Below are 18,798 nucleotides of genomic sequence, written 5' to 3' on the forward strand. Positions count from 1 at the left end.
ACATCCTTGTCTGGTTTTGGTATCAAGGTGATGGTGGCCTCGTAGAAGGAATTTGGGAGTGTTCCTCCCTCTGCTATATTTTGGAAGAGTTTGAGAAGGATAGGTGTTAGCTCTTCTCTAAATGTTTGATAGCATTCGCCTGTGAAGCCATCTGGTCCTGGGCTTTTGTTTGTTGGAAGATTTTTAATCACAGTTTCAATTTCAGTGCTTGTGATTGGTCTGTTCATATTTTCTATTTCTTCCTGATTCAGTCTTGGCAGGTTGTGCATTTCTAAGAATTTGTCCATTTCTTCCAGATTGTCCATTTTATTGGCATAGAGTTGCTTGTAGTAATCTCTCATGATCTTTTTTATTTCTGCAGTGTCAGTTGCTACTTCTCCTTTTTCATTTCTAATTCTATTGATTTGAGTCTTCTCCCTTTTTTTCTTGATGAGTGTGGCTAGTGGTTTATCTATTTTCTTTATCTTCTCAAAGAACCAGCTTTTAGTTTTATTGATCTTTGCTATCGTTTCCTTCATTTCTTTTTCATTTATTTCTGATCTGATTTTTATGATTTCTTTCCTTCTGCTAGCTTTGGGGATTTTTTGTTCTTCTTTCTCTAATTGCTTGAGGTGCAAGGTTAGATTGTTTATTCGAGATGTTTCCTGCTTCTTAAGGTGGGCTTGTATTGCTATAAACTTCCCCCTTAGAACTGCTTTTGCTGCATCCCATAGGTTTTGGGTCGTTGCGTCTCCATTGTCATTTGTTTCTAGGTATTTTTTTATTTCCTCTTTGATTTCTTCAGTGATCACTTCATTATTAAGTAGTGTATTGTTTAGCCTCTATGTGTTTGTATTTTTTACAGATCTTTTCCTGTAATTGATATCTAGTCTCATGGCGTTGTGGTCGGAAACGATACTTGATACAATTTCAGTTTTCTTAAATTTACCAAGGCTTGATTTGTGACCCAAGATATGATCTATCCTGGAGAATGTTCCATGGGCACTTGAGAAAAATGTGTATTCTGTTGTTTTTGGATGGAGTAACACCTCATTCTTATGTGCTCGTTTATTCTCTTCCCTTCTATTGGTCTCTTCTGTCAAATTAACTAACAACATTGTTGCTGGGTTTCTCAAATTCCAATTTACAGAGTTTACTGTCTAACTAGTTCATGAGTTTTTATCATTTTGGCACACCCTGTGCCATTATTTTTATTTGGTTAACATACTAGTGGACATACCAGAAGACAGACTAGTCTTTCAGGCCCCAAACAGGCAAAACAAAGGTTTCATTCACAATTACCCAGATATTGGTGTTGATATTCCTTGTGTGTGTTGCTCACTGAACCAATTTCCTAGTCTTTATAAGAGGACTTTCTTATGAGTTTGCTTCTTTGTTTTATTTCACTTGAACAACTTTAGATGGGCATAATCCTCCTCTACACACACACACACACACACACACACACACACACACACACACACACAATTTCCCTTTTCCATAGTGTAATGAAAGTTATTTACGTTCTTCTCTTTGTCTTCTATTCCTCTGCTCAGACAGTTCTCAATGATTTTCAAAGTCTTGTTGCACGTTGTAGATTACACGTTATCATGGGAATTCACACTTAATAATTACTATCCGGGCTTCCCTGGGGGCGCAGTGGTTGAGAGTCTGCCTGCCGATGCAGGGGACACGGGTTCTTGCCCCGGTCCAGGAAGATCCCACATGCCGCGGAGCGGCTGCTCCCGTGAGCCGTGGCTGCTGAGCCTGCACGTCCGGAGCCTGTGCTCTGCAACGGGAGAGGCCACAACAGTGAGAGGCCCGCATACCGCAAAAAAAAAAAAAAAAAAAAAATTACTATCCTACCTCCTACAAGGCAGTGAAAGGTGTTCCCTAGTGTGAAAGACTGTTTTCCTAGGCTCTGCCGTGTGATACCACCAAAACTGTATCTCATTGTTACCAAGGTGCATATTTTTGACATCTTTAAAATCTAGAGGTGTCTTAACAGTTTCTGAGGATCAGGTGGCAGCTGTAATGTATTGTTGTTGCCTGCACTTGTACAACCCTGATGTTATTATTCCCATGGCATGACTGGTTAACTGCCCTTTATCGGTTTTTCAGTCAACAAATGACTTGGGAACATTTTGAGGAAGGTTCGTGAATCCTGGCTGTTATTTGAAATTTTTGTTCTCTTAATATCCAGGGTGTGTCAGCATTAACACTTCTAGTTAGTCTAAGGGTGTCAGTGACTTGCAAGGAACTCTGAGAGATATTTGTGGAGTAGAATATAATTTTAAGAAGTTTTTTTTTTTTGCGGTACGCGGGCCTCTCACTGCTGTGGCCTCTCCCGTTGCGGAGCACAGGCTCCGGACGTGCAGGCTCAGCGGCCATGGCTCACGGGCCCAGCCGCTCCGCGGCATGTGAGATCTTCCCGGACCAGGGCACGAACCCGTGTCCCCTGCACCGGCAGGCGGACTCTCAACCACTGCGCCACCAGGGAAGCCCTTAAGAAGTATTTTTATCTTGAGCTCTTGGTGGCATATAGGAGAGTATCATGTGGAAAACATGCATTGATGACAGTGAGAAAACGATTCAAGAGATTCTTCTGTATATCCTAAAGGAATATGTTAGCCAGTTCATTTTGCTTACGTTTTCTTGATATGTATGCAGGAAGAAAAAGTACATTAGGTTGTATCATTAACTTACTGTTTTTTCCTTCTCAGTGGTACATAAATTGCATCATTGGCATCTTAGATTCAATGAAATATGGTGTGTGCTTTTCAATATGTAGATGTTTTCGCAGCTAAGAAATTTTAATTTTCTAAAAAATGTATTCATTTTGAAAATCAGAAACTGAAAAGCCCTGTGGTAATTGAGAATTGGATGTACTGTGAAATCAAAAGTGAGACTGTTTACTATTTAAAACAAATACTTAATGACTAGAAAAAATAGAAAAATATATAAGTAGCGATTTTATTATAGCCGTCAAGCTAATTCAGTGCCAATTGAAATATTGGTTATTCTTTTTTGTTAACGTGACCTGGTTTTAAAGATGGCAGTCTCTGTTCTACTCAGAGAGAAGACAGTGGCGAGCTTTTTTATCACTCAGAAGATTTTAATAATTCCTTTGAAATTCACTGATTTGCTTTTTTTTTTTAATTTCCAGAGTTCGTTTTCCCTCTCTCGCCCCTAGTATTTGAATGAATTAGAGCTCCTAAGATGAATCAGTGTAAAGAGGTGCAACTATATTGTTTAAAAAAAGGAAAAAAATTCAGTCAATATGGCAAGATCTCAGTATCTTTAATTTTAATGGAACATGGATTTTTTGTTGTATTTTTCTGGATTTGTGAAATATTTTGTAACATTTTTAAAAGGTCATTTTCCTCTTTTGGATTGGTGACTTTAGGGTGAGGACTATGTGATTTCCAGGATAAAATAAAAGTAATTAAGTGTGACTGAAATTAGGCAAGATACTGTACTCGTCTTGGAGAAAATGCTTGCTCCTCTACGGAGAATTTAAAATTATTTTTCTTTCTTGGTTATAGGGCTATGCACCACCACCTAAAAATGGGATTGAGCAGAAGCGCCCTGGACGCCCTTTGAATATTACATCTTTAGTTAGATTATCCTCAGCTGTGCCAAACCAGATTTCCATTTCTTGGGCGTCAGAAATTGGCAAGGTAAAGATTCTTTTCTCTGGGTAGCATGAAAGTGTTCCCACTAGGTGTTGATTTACTTTGTTTTTTTCTTAGGCTACTAGCTCCAGCTCATTCAGTTTTCTGTTTGTAACCCCAAAAAGCAGTAATTTTCAGTTCAGGGTAGAGATGTAGAGATTTTCAAGGTTAAAACTTTAAGGTTTCCTGAGTATCATCTCTTTATTTTCTTAGAAAGGAAATAAGTATCAGTATTTCTTAAGTTAATGGTTAATCACAATTGTGTTTATGTGTGTTTAAGTAGTATTTTAAGAAACTGGGAATTTGGGGTAATTTTTGAAGAGGAACAAAGAAAGCTTTCTCAGGCTTTGGAGAATTTTAACATTTGGTTAAATGTACTCATGTTGTGATTAGAAATAATCTGTTCCAGCCTTTCTATGAATAGCTGATACTTCAAATAACATGCGGGCATCCATATGAAAATACTTACTGAGATTTATATTGTTTCCTCTGTGTCTTTAGGTTGATGAACCTGGGTTTCTGCCGATGCTTAGTCTCAAAATGCACTTTGTCAATTACGAGATACTGATTAATACAACAAGGGATTTCCATTTTAGAACTGCTTGTTTATGTAACTGGAATAATAGAATAGCAAGAGATTTCAGTTAACTTCTGAACATCAGCTTTGATGTTGCTGTTTCATAGAAATAAAGGATAGTATTCCTATTTGTGGATGGAGAAGTTGAGTCATGTTTGTAGCCAGAATCATTTGGTTTTACCACGAAGGTAATTGCAGAGCTGGATATAAAGAATATTTTTGTATTGACTGTACAGACATTAGGATCTCTTTAATGATTGTTCTCTTGAGCTCTCATTTCTGAATTTTTACTCTAACTTTTTTATCGTAAGACACTGATCCCTAATATTTTTTATTTGTGTGAACTGAATGTACAGTGGTAAAGCACTGGATAAGGATTTGGGAAATCTTGGCTTAGTCCCAAGTTGGCAAATTGTTTGATTTTGGCCAAATTGATTAATTCTCTGAGGCCTGCTTATTATAAAGAATAAATAAAATCTCGAGAATGGGTGTTACATGTAAATATAAGGGACATTGTTAACTGAGCAAGTATTAATGCTTTAAAGCTTAGTGAGAGGAATTTGAACAGAAGAGTAGTATATCTTTTTGAAATGATTATGAACTTACAGTTTTTTTGAGTAAAAGATTGCAGACATTGAAGGCCTGACAGGTGTGGGGGGGGTTTTTGCCACATAATGGGAATAATATTCTTTCCTTGTAATTATAATGATTAATTGACTTAAATTTGCACACTATAGTGGGTATTCAGATATTTGAACGGACTGTTACAGGACATTAAAAATGATATTTAAAGTATTTGGTTTGGCAACTATTAAAAGTATTTTGTTGTAGGATTGATTGAATGAATGAATGTAATGAAATGGTAAAGTAGGTTTTTAGCATTTAGGTAAAATTGTATATCATCTCTTCATAGCTTTATAAATAGCTAATGAAAGTTCCTTTGTGCCAAATCTAAGAGAATATGGGATTGGATGCTATTATTTTCTGGCCTTGTCTTTTTGATTTTTATAGTTTCTTCATGTGTCTTATATACTGTAGTAGCTTCCCCTTCCCTAGTAAAATGCCCATTTGGGAACAGGAATTAATTGTCAAATTTTTTCTCAAAAGAAAGCTGATTTTGGGTCCATATGAGTGATTTGCCTAAGGCCATGTAGCAAGTGTCTGCCAGAATTAGAACGGTGGAACTCTGGATGTGAAGTGTTAATTTAGACCACAGGGGTTTGAACTTTGTTTCTGCAGTGGATCTCATTTTTCAATGAATATATTATGAGAGCCCCATTACATAAAAACAGAAAATTCTAGTTAGAAGTGGGCATGGGAGAGTGCATTTTCATTTATACCATGGTGGCCCCTAAAGCACCAGTTTTGCTAAGTTAGAAACACAGTTTGAAAACCACTGATCTGAGCCATTTTATCTTTCACATAGATGTTTTAAAGTTATAAGTGATTGAGAAATATCTCAATCACTGAGATGATGAAGCGTTCATCTTCCCTAAAGTAGCTGAGTTGATTTTGTTCCCTTCCCAGCCATTGACTGTCCTGTGGAAGTTATTTTGAATGTTATTTTTAGAAACCAGAGCTTCTTAGACAAGTGTTTTATGTAAATAGACTATTATCTCTCATCTTTAATACAGATTATCTTTCTTTGTAGAATTACTCCATGTCTGTATATCTTGTACGACAGCTCACATCAGCCATGTTATTACAGAGATTAAAAATGAAAGGTATTAGAAACCCTGATCATTCCAGAGCACTAAGTAAGTAATGTTTGTAAGACTGAGCATATGAGATGCTTTAAATGGAAATTGGAAAAGCTTCACATATATCTCCATACAGGAACAATTTGGGAACAATTATTAGAAACCTAAAATGAATTATGAATTAAAAATACTCTAAGAATGGAGCCCTATGAATTGAAAAGCCCTTCTCTTAGAAACCACTCCCAAGAGGATTAATTTTAAATCTCAGCTAATCTGATTTTTCACCTTTTCATAAGAAGTTATTTAGGTAAATGTCAGGTTGATGGCAGTTTTGATGCCTACGTTGACTTGAGAATAGGAATGCAAGTCTTCAAAACCTGCGGTGTGTAGTGTGATGTACATTTAAAAACTTCTAACTAAAAAAGGTCTTTTTGCAAAAGAAATGTTGATATCCATCAACAATAATATTTGCCTTCTGAGATGTTTTATTTTGTACTTTGCTTTCATACTGTATAATAATAGGTAGAGAAAAAAAAAGTCTTAACCCAAACTGTAAATAATTCAGTTCAGTAATTGAAGTTAATTGAACAGGACATTCTTTTGGGGGGAAAGAGAATATTTTTCTCCCAGTTCATATCACTGAATGAACCAGAAAGGAGAAGAGGATCTATAGGTTGAAAAGGGAACCAAGTAGGGCTGTTGAAATGGTATTTTGTTTCTTATACTCAAGCCATTTCTTATTTCAAACAGTACAGTATTGATCTTTCTGCCTAGGGCTGAAAGCCATGGAAGCTCTTCCATAGTTTTTTTTTACCCCACTCAGGTTCCACTGTCTCTACTTACAGTCCTGTTCTCCCTATTGTGGTGTTGAGAATTAGGCATCTGAAGGTGGTGTATGTCTTCATTAGCTTGTATAGATAGACAATAACTTGTATACATTACATGATGATTAAGATCACAGACATTCCCACATCCATAGTAGTTTTCAATAGTTAAAGGAAGTATAAGAATATTTTACCTTTTCTGTTTACAAATTTAACAATTGTTGGAAATTACCAGTACTCCCAAATTAAAACAGTCATGAATGTGTTTTAGAAAAGCATTGAAGCTCAGAGGATAGCTGCCTTCCAAGTTCCTTTCCTAATTGTATTGTTCTTAAGTCTTAAACAGCTTTCTGCTTTGAAACTCTTCCTCACCTGCAATTTTACTTTTAAAAAGAAATTTTAAAAATTCAATTAAACATGTCATCTAGAGTTTGTAAGTTTGTAATTCTTTAACCTAATACTGGAAGTATGGTTGTGTTTTCAGTACATTAATACTTAACATTTTGTTTGTTTTGTTTTGTTTTTGTAGTTTCTTGATCTGTTTGAAGTGTTTGGGAAACTTTATATAAGATGATATATTTCTATAATTCTGTTCATATGTCACAATTAATTTTTTAAACTGTGTTTTTATTATTAATTTTCCCTCCTAAAGTTAAAGAAAAACTTACTGCGGATCCTGATAGTGAAATTGCTACCACTAGCCTTCGGGTGTCCTTGATGTGCCCTGTAAGTAAAGCAACAAAACATTCTGGGGCATCTTACTTTTTATAAATTACTAATTTTCCTATAAAAGTAAGTATGTGAATGAATGGTATATTATAGAATTTTGAACTTTTTTCGTTTTCCCATTTGGGGATCTTCATGGTTAAGCATTATAATTCCAAAGAATGCAAACGTTCTTCAGGCAATGACTAAGCAAGAAGAGACGTAAAGTGATATTGCATCAAAGAGGAAAGAGAGTTTTAGGTTCAGAGTAATCTGTCACAGTTAATTATCGATAATCCACAGCTAATACTGAACATATCTAGAGAGTTGGCTCCTTTTATCAATATAAACGGTATTGAAAAATAGCAGTAAAGTTATTAGGACCTAATAAATGCTAATTGATAGGCGAGGTCAGGAATAGTGGATGAAGGCTTCTTTAAAATCACTACTCTTGGAGGGGACCCTTTGCAGATGAGAGGAACTTTATGAGAAAAGTATGGAATTAGGAATTTATAATATAGTTGCCAGGGGGGAGGCATTTGGTGACCAGCTACCATTGTGAGAAACATACAGTTTTTTAAATGGAAAGAGAATTGTGTCAGAGAAGGGAATAATTTGTTAAGTTCCAATTATGTGCTCCTTATATTGTCTTATTAGCAAGCCTGTATGGAATTGTTCCCATTTTCAGATGAGGAACCTGAGACTGAAAGGGGTTGGCTAACCCAAATCACACAGTTAGTTTGTAGTAGAACAAGGATTTAAATTTTGGTCTTCTGACACTATTCCAGTTCTCTTAAAAGACAGTGTACCATATTGCCACATTGGGCCAAAAATATAAATATCCTGATTATAAGTCTACCTCTGTATTTGGGAAAGCAGATATCTTTCTTTCTAAAGCTTTATTATCTATTATCATTAACTTTAACTTACCTTTATTGGAAAGGGATAGACTTAACATGAAATTGGGATTGCTTTGAAATCGGAAACGTGTGTTTATGAAACACAGAGAAGGTCTGCAGGAGGACATTAATGCCCTGAGGTGGTGGCAGGGGCACTAGAGGGGCTTGGGACCTTCTCTACTCACAAGCTGGGCATGAGTTCATTTGAGTTCATTTCTTCACAGTACCTTTTCCTCCTTCTCATGTTAAGATTGATATTAAATTGGAACATATGAAATTGCCATTTTGTTCGTCGGAAACAGTTTGGATATTGGAAGTTTCTTATGGTTTAACTCTAGTATATTCAGCAAATGTTCATTGCCAGCTATATTCTGATCACAACCACTATTTGGGAAGGGAACTCACGTCACCTTTTTGTTTTAGTATGTCAGACTATTCTATCTGGAAGAAAGCGCTTCTACACAATTTACCTAAGGAGTTGTACAGTTTGCACAGTTCCATTTTCTGTAAGTCTTACTGTCTTGGAACTGGTTTTTAAATTTTTTTCCCATTTTTTCCTTCAAACACTGTGCTGTTCTACATGACAACAACCAAAACAAAACAATAACCAAACTATTGGATTCTTGGACATTCAGAATAGTGAAAGTGGTATATTGGCATCGTTAGGATTTCTTCTATATAAGAATAGGGAATAGTTCCTTTCACATGTGTCAATTTTAATAAAACTGACAGTTTTAAGAAAATTAACATTTCAATGATTTGAAGAAATGAAGTAACAAGATTCTGTTTTAAGTTCATTAAATGTTTTCTTTCTCTGCTTACAAGTGAAAACAGATCTGTTTCTGAGACTATCTTTTGAGCTTTCCTCAGTATTCATCCTACCTGATTTTTTCAGAGCACTTTCTAAGAAAAGAGTGAATGGTACTCTTCAGACTATACTAGTGTTAACCTAACATTGGGTTGCTAACTATAGGATGTGATCTATGTTATCAGAAAACCAAACAGGTGTTTTGATCAAATTTAACAGATAGATGACAGAAGTTAGATGATGAAAGTAGTTTTAGAGGCAGAGATAATACTAGTATCAGTTGAAGATAGCAGAATGGAGGGAGTGTATCCAGCTGACTGTGGAAATAACACAGGATCTGGGGTGGTGATGGGAAACGGTGAAGAAAAAAAGGATCATAGGCGTTTGGAAGGATAAGTGGTGAACCATGGGTTAATTAGGCAAAAATGAGAGAAAATGATAGCTTAAGGTTGTGGAAGAAATGTTCTATTTCACAGTATGGTTTGTAAAGTGATTTGAAGTAGACATGAATCTGGATAGTGAGAGCACAAGGAAGGTAATTTTACAACAGCTGTTAAAGAGGGATCTGATTGAGTGTGTATAATTAAATTTTTGAACACAGCATCTGAATTTTACATAGGAGTTCCATCTTAGTGATATTAGCTAGTGATTTTTGGACTGTCCTGCAGAGGTAGGCTAGGTGGGTGCCCCAGGATAGAAAAGAAAAATAGGTTTGATTTTATGTCTTGTTTGATTCTGACTCAAGTTTTTTTAAAAAAAGGTACCGCTTCTACAAATAGTTTGGAACCACTGATTTGAGCCATTTTTGCTTATACCTACTGTTTCTTTAGACAGATACTAATTAGTCTATAATGAAGTAAAAATCAATTTGGATACTACCTGCTTAATATTTGATTAATAAGAAAGCTGCATTATGGTGTTAGATACCATTTTATTCATAAAATCAATACATTTCAAAACAGTGCCATCATCTGACTAAATAGAATTCAGCACATTCAAATCTTTTTTTATTAACATTACATAATCAGTATTAGGAAATCGGTCAGATTTTGCCAGTTAGTAATAACTGCTTTTTTAACTTGGGAAATGTTCATTAGCTCTTGTAAGACACTAGAGTAGCATTAAATTTAGGATCAGCAACTTTTGTAGTCCTGAATGTTTTTGTTTCTTTATGCTATGGAAATTCTAAAGCAGTTACAGGAGAGATGAGAATGGCATAGAAGAGGAAGAAAAAGAAAAAAGCAGCAGATTGCAAATTGTGGCCCAAGGGTACCTGGGGATCCCTGAGACTCTTTGAAGAGGTCCAGAAAGTCAAAACTATTTATAATAATACTAGGACACAGTTTGTCCCTTTCTTGCTCTCATTCTGTCATGAGTAGACAGTGATATTTGATAGGGGCTACCTGACAGGGGCTGATGTCATTGCTCTGATGGCTGATGGAATGTATACTTGTGTATTCTTGTGTTTTAAAAATGTCTCTTAATTTCTAATACAATAAATATTGGTAAATACAACTTACATACATATAAGCTCTTGGATTTTTTTTTTTGAAGAGTGTAAAGGGATTCTGAAGCCAAAAGTTTGAGATCTGGTTGCCTAAAAAAACCGTAGTAGGTTGAGTTAGATAGAACATTATTTTAAAGAAACAAATCCAAAAAATTGACAAATAATGCCTACTTTATTATACAGTTGTTCAAATAAGCAAAAGAGAAAATTTTAAATTACTAAAACCTATTCAGAAGTAACATTTTAAATAATATGATATCTTTCTTTCTAGATTTAACTCTGTTTATAATCATGCGTATGTTTATTGGAAAAAACTGTATTGTGCTATATATACTGTTCAGTGGTTTACTGTTTTTAAATTAATGGTATATCTTAAATATATTAATATGTCTAGATCTAATTTTAACCACTCTAGGTATTTTGTTGAATTGGTATGGTACAGCTTATTTTTTTCACCTGTTTTTAGTGATTATTTGGGTTGTTTACAAACATGGATTATGTAAAAAAACAATGATGGAAAATTCCTAAATAAAACACTAGTCAGTAGAATCCAGTACTCTTTTTCAAGGATAATATGTGATAACAAAGGGATGCCTCTTAGGAATGCAAGTATAGTTTTATATCAGAAAATCTGTTGAAATTATCTATAATAATAATTGAAAAAGAAAAAAAATCCTCTGATCATCTCATTAGGTGCTAAATACATATTTAGTCAACATCCATTCCTATAGAACAAAAACTCTTAGCAAAGTAGGAAATGGTAGATAAGTAAAACCAAAAACTACCACCATGTATAATGTAAAACTAGGAACGTCTTTATGAAATTGAAAAACATTTGGATTTGTGTTATAGCTCTAGCAACTGCATCTTAGTGATTGTATTGTTTTTAGCCTCTTGTAGCCTCAGCATCTTCATTTCAGAAGTAGATATATAGATACTAGTCCTTTTGGAGTCATGGGGTTGTTATGAGAATTGTATGAAATTTACATAAAAGTCTTTAGCATGCTGTAAGGTTCTACATTACTTAAGGGATAATTTGTTATTAAAGGAAGGGAAAATATAGAGGGAAATATCATAGAAGAGAAATTGCCTCACGTTCTTTTCTCACTTTTTTTCCATCTTCAATAGTTAAATTGTGCTGCATACTTGCATGAATCACTGTAACTTCCAAAATCTCTTTTAGAATCCTAGACACTTAGAGGTAGTATGGACTCTGGAGTTAGAGCATCTGTATTCAAATATTGACTCTGCCACTTTCTAACTTTGTAATGTTAGTCAATTTAGTTAGCTTCTTTTTGCCTATTTCCTCATTATGAAATGGGGATGATAATATATATCAACTGTATAGTGTAGTTGTTAGGTTAAAATGTAAAGTGTCACGAAGATTAATGTAAAGTATTCAACATGATACCTTACATGTAGATACAACTATATAAGCATTAGTTACTGCTATAATGATGAGTTGGATAATTATTTTCTTTTTAAATTATAAAATAACCAAATGTTCATTTTAGCAGAAAGAAATTACAGATAAACCAAAAGAAAAAAAAAAAGGAACATTCTAAAAATCCTACGCCTCAGGCACAGTTAACAGTGTTATATTTTAGCTGTGACTTCTTCTAGACTTTATAGTGCAAATAAAGAAGCCTTTCCTTCTTCCTTTTCTTTCTCTTTGCCCCTTACCCACTTTCTCCATTCATTCTACCATCTGGCTGACAAATACTGAGCATAGGCTGCGTGCTTGGTACTGTGTTGTGACACTTGGATTACACTGGTGAACAGTGACATAGACCTTGCGGGGCTTAGAGTGTAGTGGGAGAAACAGATTTTCTATCAGAATAAGAGAGCTGGTTATAAACTGAGATCTTTTCTATAAAGGGAGTATACAGGGAGATTCAAAAGGCTCTACAGAAAAACTTGATCTGATCTAATCTGGATGCTATATATGTCTTGATGTTGGTATTCCTCTACCAATTGGAATAAGAATTGAACAGAGTACTAGGTTATAAGAGTATATTGAAACATCAACATATGCGCTTATACAAAAGTGAAAAAAAGTATATAAAAATGTATTTGCAATTCATATCACATACATGAGGCTGATTAATATAGGTAACCAAAGATAAATAACCAAGTGGAAAATGAGAAAAGGTTATTAATAGACAGTTCTTGGAAACACAAATGACCCTTAGAAGTAAAAAAAGAAAAAGAAAAAGAAAAACAGCAGCAGCAGTTCAACTTCACTTATAATAAGAGAAGTGTATTCCAAAACTACAATGGGGTACTTTTCACCTATCAGATTGGCAGAGGTCAAAGGATTCAATAGCGCTATATTGACAAGGTCGAGGGGAACCAAGCACGTTAATACATGTATATGTGTAAATCAGTAGGTAACCTCTGTGGAAGATAGTTTGTCATTGTGACAAAAATCATACACTTTTTCTTTGACTCAAAAAGTTTACTTTTAGGAATTTATCCCATAGCTATTTATTGCAGTATTATTTGTCGTGATGAGATTGGAGACAGTTTAAATGTAAGTACAGAATTGTGTGAATTGCACGCCACCATATCTGGGAAAATGTTTTTTAAAATACACATTTGATTATGCATAGAACATCTGTGAAAGGACATGCAAGAGATGGATAGCAGTGGTTCTCTCTAAATAGGGGAAGAGATGAGAAAGAGACATGTTTTCATTGTATATATATCTTTTCCTACCTGTGAATTTACAAGTTTTACCTACTTTCAGAAAGTGAGATGATCTTTTAAAAATTATACGTCCTTCAGTGAATACAAATAAAATATATAGCAATCTTGATGGAAATAAATACTGGTTTTAGTTTCTTTTTCATTTTGTTAGTCTCGTATGACTTCTTCACATTTTTATGACTTTTGAGGCTTTGTTCTCTTTTCTGAAATGATTTCCCATGTTGTCTTCCCTGTCCCATAGTTAGGAAAAATGAGGCTGACAATCCCATGCCGTGCAGTGACTTGTACACATCTACAGTGCTTTGATGCTGCCCTTTATCTGCAAATGAATGAGAAGAAGCCCACCTGGATTTGTCCTGTGTGTGACAAAAAAGCTGCCTATGAAAGTCTAATTTTAGATGGGTAAGTGTATCCCAACATAATACTTAATTATACTTAATCTTATTTCTAAACTGTAGTTAGTGGCCCTTTTATCTTTATAATATTCTTTGTGTTGGGGACAAGAGGATGAGTAGTTTCCTCTTATTTTTGCTTTTCATGATCATATTTCATTGTCCATAGGAAAGGGTAAAATCCACTTAGTGATGTCATTTTGCTTACCTAGAACTTCTTGAAGAGCAACCAGGTCTGTGTAAAACCGCAGAGCAAGTGGTAGGGTGGATAGAGTTGTGTTATGCAGCTGTTAAGTTTAAAACTAGAATTCACTTCCAGGTTTTTCTGACTCTGGAGCCCAAACTCTTAAGCATTATCTCTCATGTCATATTGCGTATGTCAGAATTAAGGAAAATGATATAAACTAATTATTAGTAAATGAGGTACCCTTTTTTTCCTGTAACACTGTTTAAAAAAAATTGCATATATCATCCATGCACCCCTATAAACATTTAGGAAATACAGTTAATGAAAAGATTAAAATAAAATCATCAACATCCCACCCTATGGTGATGATTTTGTTATTGATGTATTAAAAAGGTTGAAATCACTCTTTGCATAATGATGTGTATATACATCATGATTTTCACTCTATAGAGTGAAAAATATCCTAGATCTTTAAAGATACTTCAGCATTTTTTTCAGTTTGAAAAGAGTATTACTGTAGAGAGGAATGAGACAATGAAGAGTGATGGGACTTTTTTCTCTGTAAACTTTTACTTTTTAACTTACTTTGAAATAATTTCAAACTTAGCAAGAAGTTGCACAGTAGCACAATGTGTTAGTTGTTAACATTCTGCCATATTTGTTTTGTCACATTCCCTCTTAATGTGTAGGTATTTTTGGTGTGTGCATGTGTGTATATAGAGAGAAAGAGATTACTATTTTCAGAAACCTTTTGAACCATTTGAGAATTAAGTTGCATATATCATGTCCCTTTGCCCATTAATATTTTAGGGTATGTTTCCTAGATACTTGATGTTCCATTGTGGGTACATTACTAATCATTTATGCGGTTTTTTTTTTGTTTGTTTGCTTGTTTGTTTTCTTTCCTCTTGGGTTGGCCAAAAAGTTCCATAAGATCTTATGGAAAAACCCAAACGAACTTTTTGGCCAACCCAATATTATAGCCCACATGGTTGCCACTCTTTCTGTTTTACCTTGTGATATGAACATTTTTGAAGCTTTTGTTTGCTCATTTAGACAGAGTTTTTTTCCTTAAGCTCTTAGAAATTGAAATGCTGAATAAAAGAGAATATATAATTTTAAGACTTTTACTATTTATTACCAAGATGCCTCCCAGGAGGAGTAAACGATTTTACGCTCCTAGTTGTCATTTCACTCTCCTGCCAGTAGTGTATTGGAAGCCCACTTCTCAGTCGTCTTACCAAGCTTATCATATTAAATCTTATTTTTAAAATGCCTGTACTAGTTTTCTAGTTGAAAAGATATGTTATTGTTTTGATTTTTATTTATTGTAAGAATTATCAGTTATCAATAATTATCAATTATTATCTTCATCCTTATATTGGTTGTTACAATACTTTTTATGAATTGTCTCTTAATGTTTTTTTTCCTGTGTGGTTCATCTTTTTCTTACTGACTTATAAATGCTCATTATATACTGAGGATATTAATTTCTCTGTTTACATGTGCTAAATATATTTTCCCAGTTTGCCTTCTGATTGTATTGTGACATTTTTCTCATTCAGAAACTTTAAATTTTTATTCCATCAGGTCTGTCTCTTCATTTTGGTTTTCTGTCTTTAATGTGTTTTAGAAAGTCCCAGAGATTTTATATGAGCGTTCACTTGTTTTTTTGTCAGGTACTTTTAAGATTTCATTTTTTTTCCCCCTTCCATTCATGCAGTTCTTTATTCCATCATGCATTCCTTCACGAATTCATTCAATATAATACTTATTAAATACTGGCTGTGTGTCAGATACTAGATCTAAAATGGTAAACAGAGCACTTCCAGAGTGGGAAACAGTAAAGAACTGCATATTGTGTTAAGCGCTATGAAGGTAAAGAATGGAACTATGTGAAAAAATTGGGGATAGGGGAGAAACTTTAGGGTAGCGAATAGGTGATCCCATTACTCCACCCTTCCACCTGAAGGTTGGTCAGTAATCTCACCAACACTTAATGAGTAATCTCTCCCATGGGCTTAAGACACTGCCTCCATCATTTAAAACATTTTTTGTACTCAAGTGTCATTTCTGAACTGGTATTTGTGCCATTGATCAAAGTATTGGCCAGTACAAAACTATTTTAATTATTGGATTTCTGTTATTCATTAATATCTCTTAGGCCATATGTTTCAGAATTTTCTTGACTTATTACAGTTTGCCATATTCACTTGAATAAAAGCATCCTTAAATTACACAAAGAAATCCTGTTTGGATTTTGATTGGAATTATGTTTTTCATATAATTAGGGAAAATACATATTTAAAGTATTACATATTCTAATGAAGGTAGCATTTTTCCTTATTTGTTTTTATCAGTTTTATTGAGATATAAGAACTGCCCATATTTAAAGTGTACAGTTTGGTGCATTTTGACCCAGTATACACCTGTAATATCATTACAATAAGGTAATGAATATATCTGTCCTACCTAAAGTTTTCTCATGTATCTTCTTAATCTCTTTCTTTCACTGTATCCTCAGTCAAACACTGGTATGCTTTCTGCTGCTACAGATTGTTTTGGATTTTCTAGAATTTTGTATGAATAGAATCATAAAGTGTCTGCTTCCTTTGTCTAGCTTATTTTTATTCAGTATGCTTGCTTTGAGATTTGTCCACGTTGCTGCATGTACCAATAGTTTGTTCATTTTTATTCCTGAATAGCATTCCATTGTACAGACATCCCACAGTTTATCAATTCACTTGTTTATGCGTTCCTTCTGGTTTGGGGTTCTTGCAAATAAAGCTGCTAAGAACATTCATGTCCAGGTCTTCGTGTGGACTGATGTTTTAATTTATCTGGGGTAAGTACTTACGAGTGGAATCCCTGGTCACATACTAGGTGTATGCTTAATTTTTTAATAAATTACCAAGCTGTTTTCCAAAGTGGTTGTACTCTTTTATATTCCCACTAGCAGTATATGAGAGTTCCAGTTGCTCCACATTCTCATCAACATTTGGTATGGTTAGTTTTTTTAATTTTAGACATTCTAGTGGTATATGGTGGTACCCCATTGTGGACTTAATTTGCATTTCCGTTATGACTGTATTGAGCATCTTGTGTGTTTATTTGCCATCTGTGTGTCATCTTTGGTGAAGTGACTGCTTAAACTTTTGCCCATTTTTCAGTTGGGTTGTTTGTTTTTCATATTACTGAGTTTTGATAGTTCTTTATATATTATGGATGTAAGTCCGTTATCAGATCTGTAGTTTGCTAATGTTTTCTGCCATTTCCTCTTTTCAGTCTCTTAATAGTGTCTTTCAAAGAGAAAAAGTTCTTGGATTAAGGCCAGTTTATCAAGGCTTTCTTTTATGTACTGTGCTTTTGATATCATATTAAGACATTTTTTCCTAACCTAAGGTCAGAAAAATTTTCTCCTTGCTTGCTTTAGAAGTTCTATAGTTTAATTTTATACTTAGATCTGTTATCTACTTCAAGTTAATTTTTGTATATGGTGTGAGATAAGAAGCAGGGTTTTAGCTTCATTTTTGTTTTTGGCATACGGTCATGCAGTTGTTCTGCCACATTGGTGAAAAGATTGTATTTTCCTCATTGAATTGCCTTTGCACCTTTTCAAAAATCAGTCGGCCATATATATGTGGATTTATCTCTGAACTTTATTCTGTTCCATTGATTTGTCTATATTTATGTCAGTACTGCACTGTCTGGAAATCAGGGTAACGTGGGACTTCTAACTTCATTCTTTTTCAAAATTATTTTGACAATTATACATATTTTGCATTTCATTGCATATTTTAGAATCAGCTTGTCAATTAGAAAACAAATCTGGGTTTTTGATTTGTATAATGTTGAATCTATAGATAAGTTAAGGGTGAGTTCACAATATTTAGTCTTCTGATCCATGAACATGATATATATCTATTTAGTTAATTAGGTTTCAGTATGTTTGGTAGTTTTCAGTATATAGGTCTTGTATGCTTTATGTCAGATTTATCCCATTGTTTCATATTTCTCATGTGGTTTTGTTTTTTATATTTTTAGTTGTATTATATAGAAATGTAGTTGATTTTTGTATGTTCTATCTTGAAACCTTACTAAATGCGTTCTGTAGTTCGAATAGCATTGTTATAGAACATAGGATATTCTATATAGGCAGTAATATTTTAGGAATAAAGACAGTCTCACTTCGTCCTTTTTAATCTGGATGCCTTTTATATCTTTGTCCTGCTGTCTTGAACTGACTAGTGTGTTGACATGATTTGCATTGATTGACTTTCAAATATTAAACAACCTTTCATTCTGGAGATGAACCCCACTTGGTCATGATTTGTTATCTTTTATATTTACTGTTGGGTTTGTTTTGCTAAGGTTCATGAGAGATAGTGGTCTGTTGTTTTCTTGTTTTGTCTTTGTCTGTTTTTAGTATCAGAGTAATGCTGGCCTTATATAGGGAGCGGGAAGTAGTGGTATCATGAATCCTCAAATATTTGGTAGCATTTCCTAGTGAAGACATTTGGGCCTAGAATTTTCTTTGTGGTAAAGTTTTTACAGATGTCTTTTTTTTCCCCCCCAAATTTATTTATTTATTTATATTTATTTTTGGCTGGGTTGGGTCTTTGTTTCTGTGCGAGGGCTCTCTCTAGTTGTGGCAAGCCTCCTTTATCAAAGATAAGGTATCCATATATGCGTGGGTTTATCTCTGGGCTTTCTATCCTGTTCGATTGATCTTTCTGTTTTTGTGCCAGTACCATACTGTCTTGATTCCTGTAGCTTTGTAGTATAGTCTGAAGTCAGGGAGCCTGATTCCTCCAGCTCCGTTTTTCGTTCTCAAGAT

At 34.3% G+C, this 18,798-nt stretch overlaps 1 protein-coding gene across 5 annotated transcripts in view; it reads left to right on the top strand.

The window, feature by feature from the left end:
- PIAS2 (protein inhibitor of activated STAT 2) overlaps positions 1–18,798 on the top strand; it is a 98,797-nt gene that overhangs the window by 48,626 nt on the left and 31,373 nt on the right. For all 5 annotated transcript variants that reach the window (XM_029220839.1, XM_029220845.1, XM_029220825.1 and 2 more), the window contains exons 6-9: positions 3,525–3,659; positions 5,882–5,987; positions 7,407–7,480; positions 13,624–13,784. In XM_029220839.1, the coding sequence (XP_029076672.1) occupies positions 3,525–3,659; positions 5,882–5,987; positions 7,407–7,480; positions 13,624–13,784 (476 nt within the window). The remainder of the gene's footprint in view (positions 1–3,524; positions 3,660–5,881; positions 5,988–7,406; positions 7,481–13,623; positions 13,785–18,798) is intronic.

Source organism: Monodon monoceros, unplaced genomic scaffold (genome assembly GCF_005190385.1).
Source record: "Monodon monoceros isolate NGI ecotype Baffin Bay Population unplaced genomic scaffold, NGI_Narwhal_1 Super_Scaffold_1, whole genome shotgun sequence".
Taxonomy (NCBI): domain Eukaryota; kingdom Metazoa; phylum Chordata; class Mammalia; order Artiodactyla; family Monodontidae; genus Monodon; species Monodon monoceros.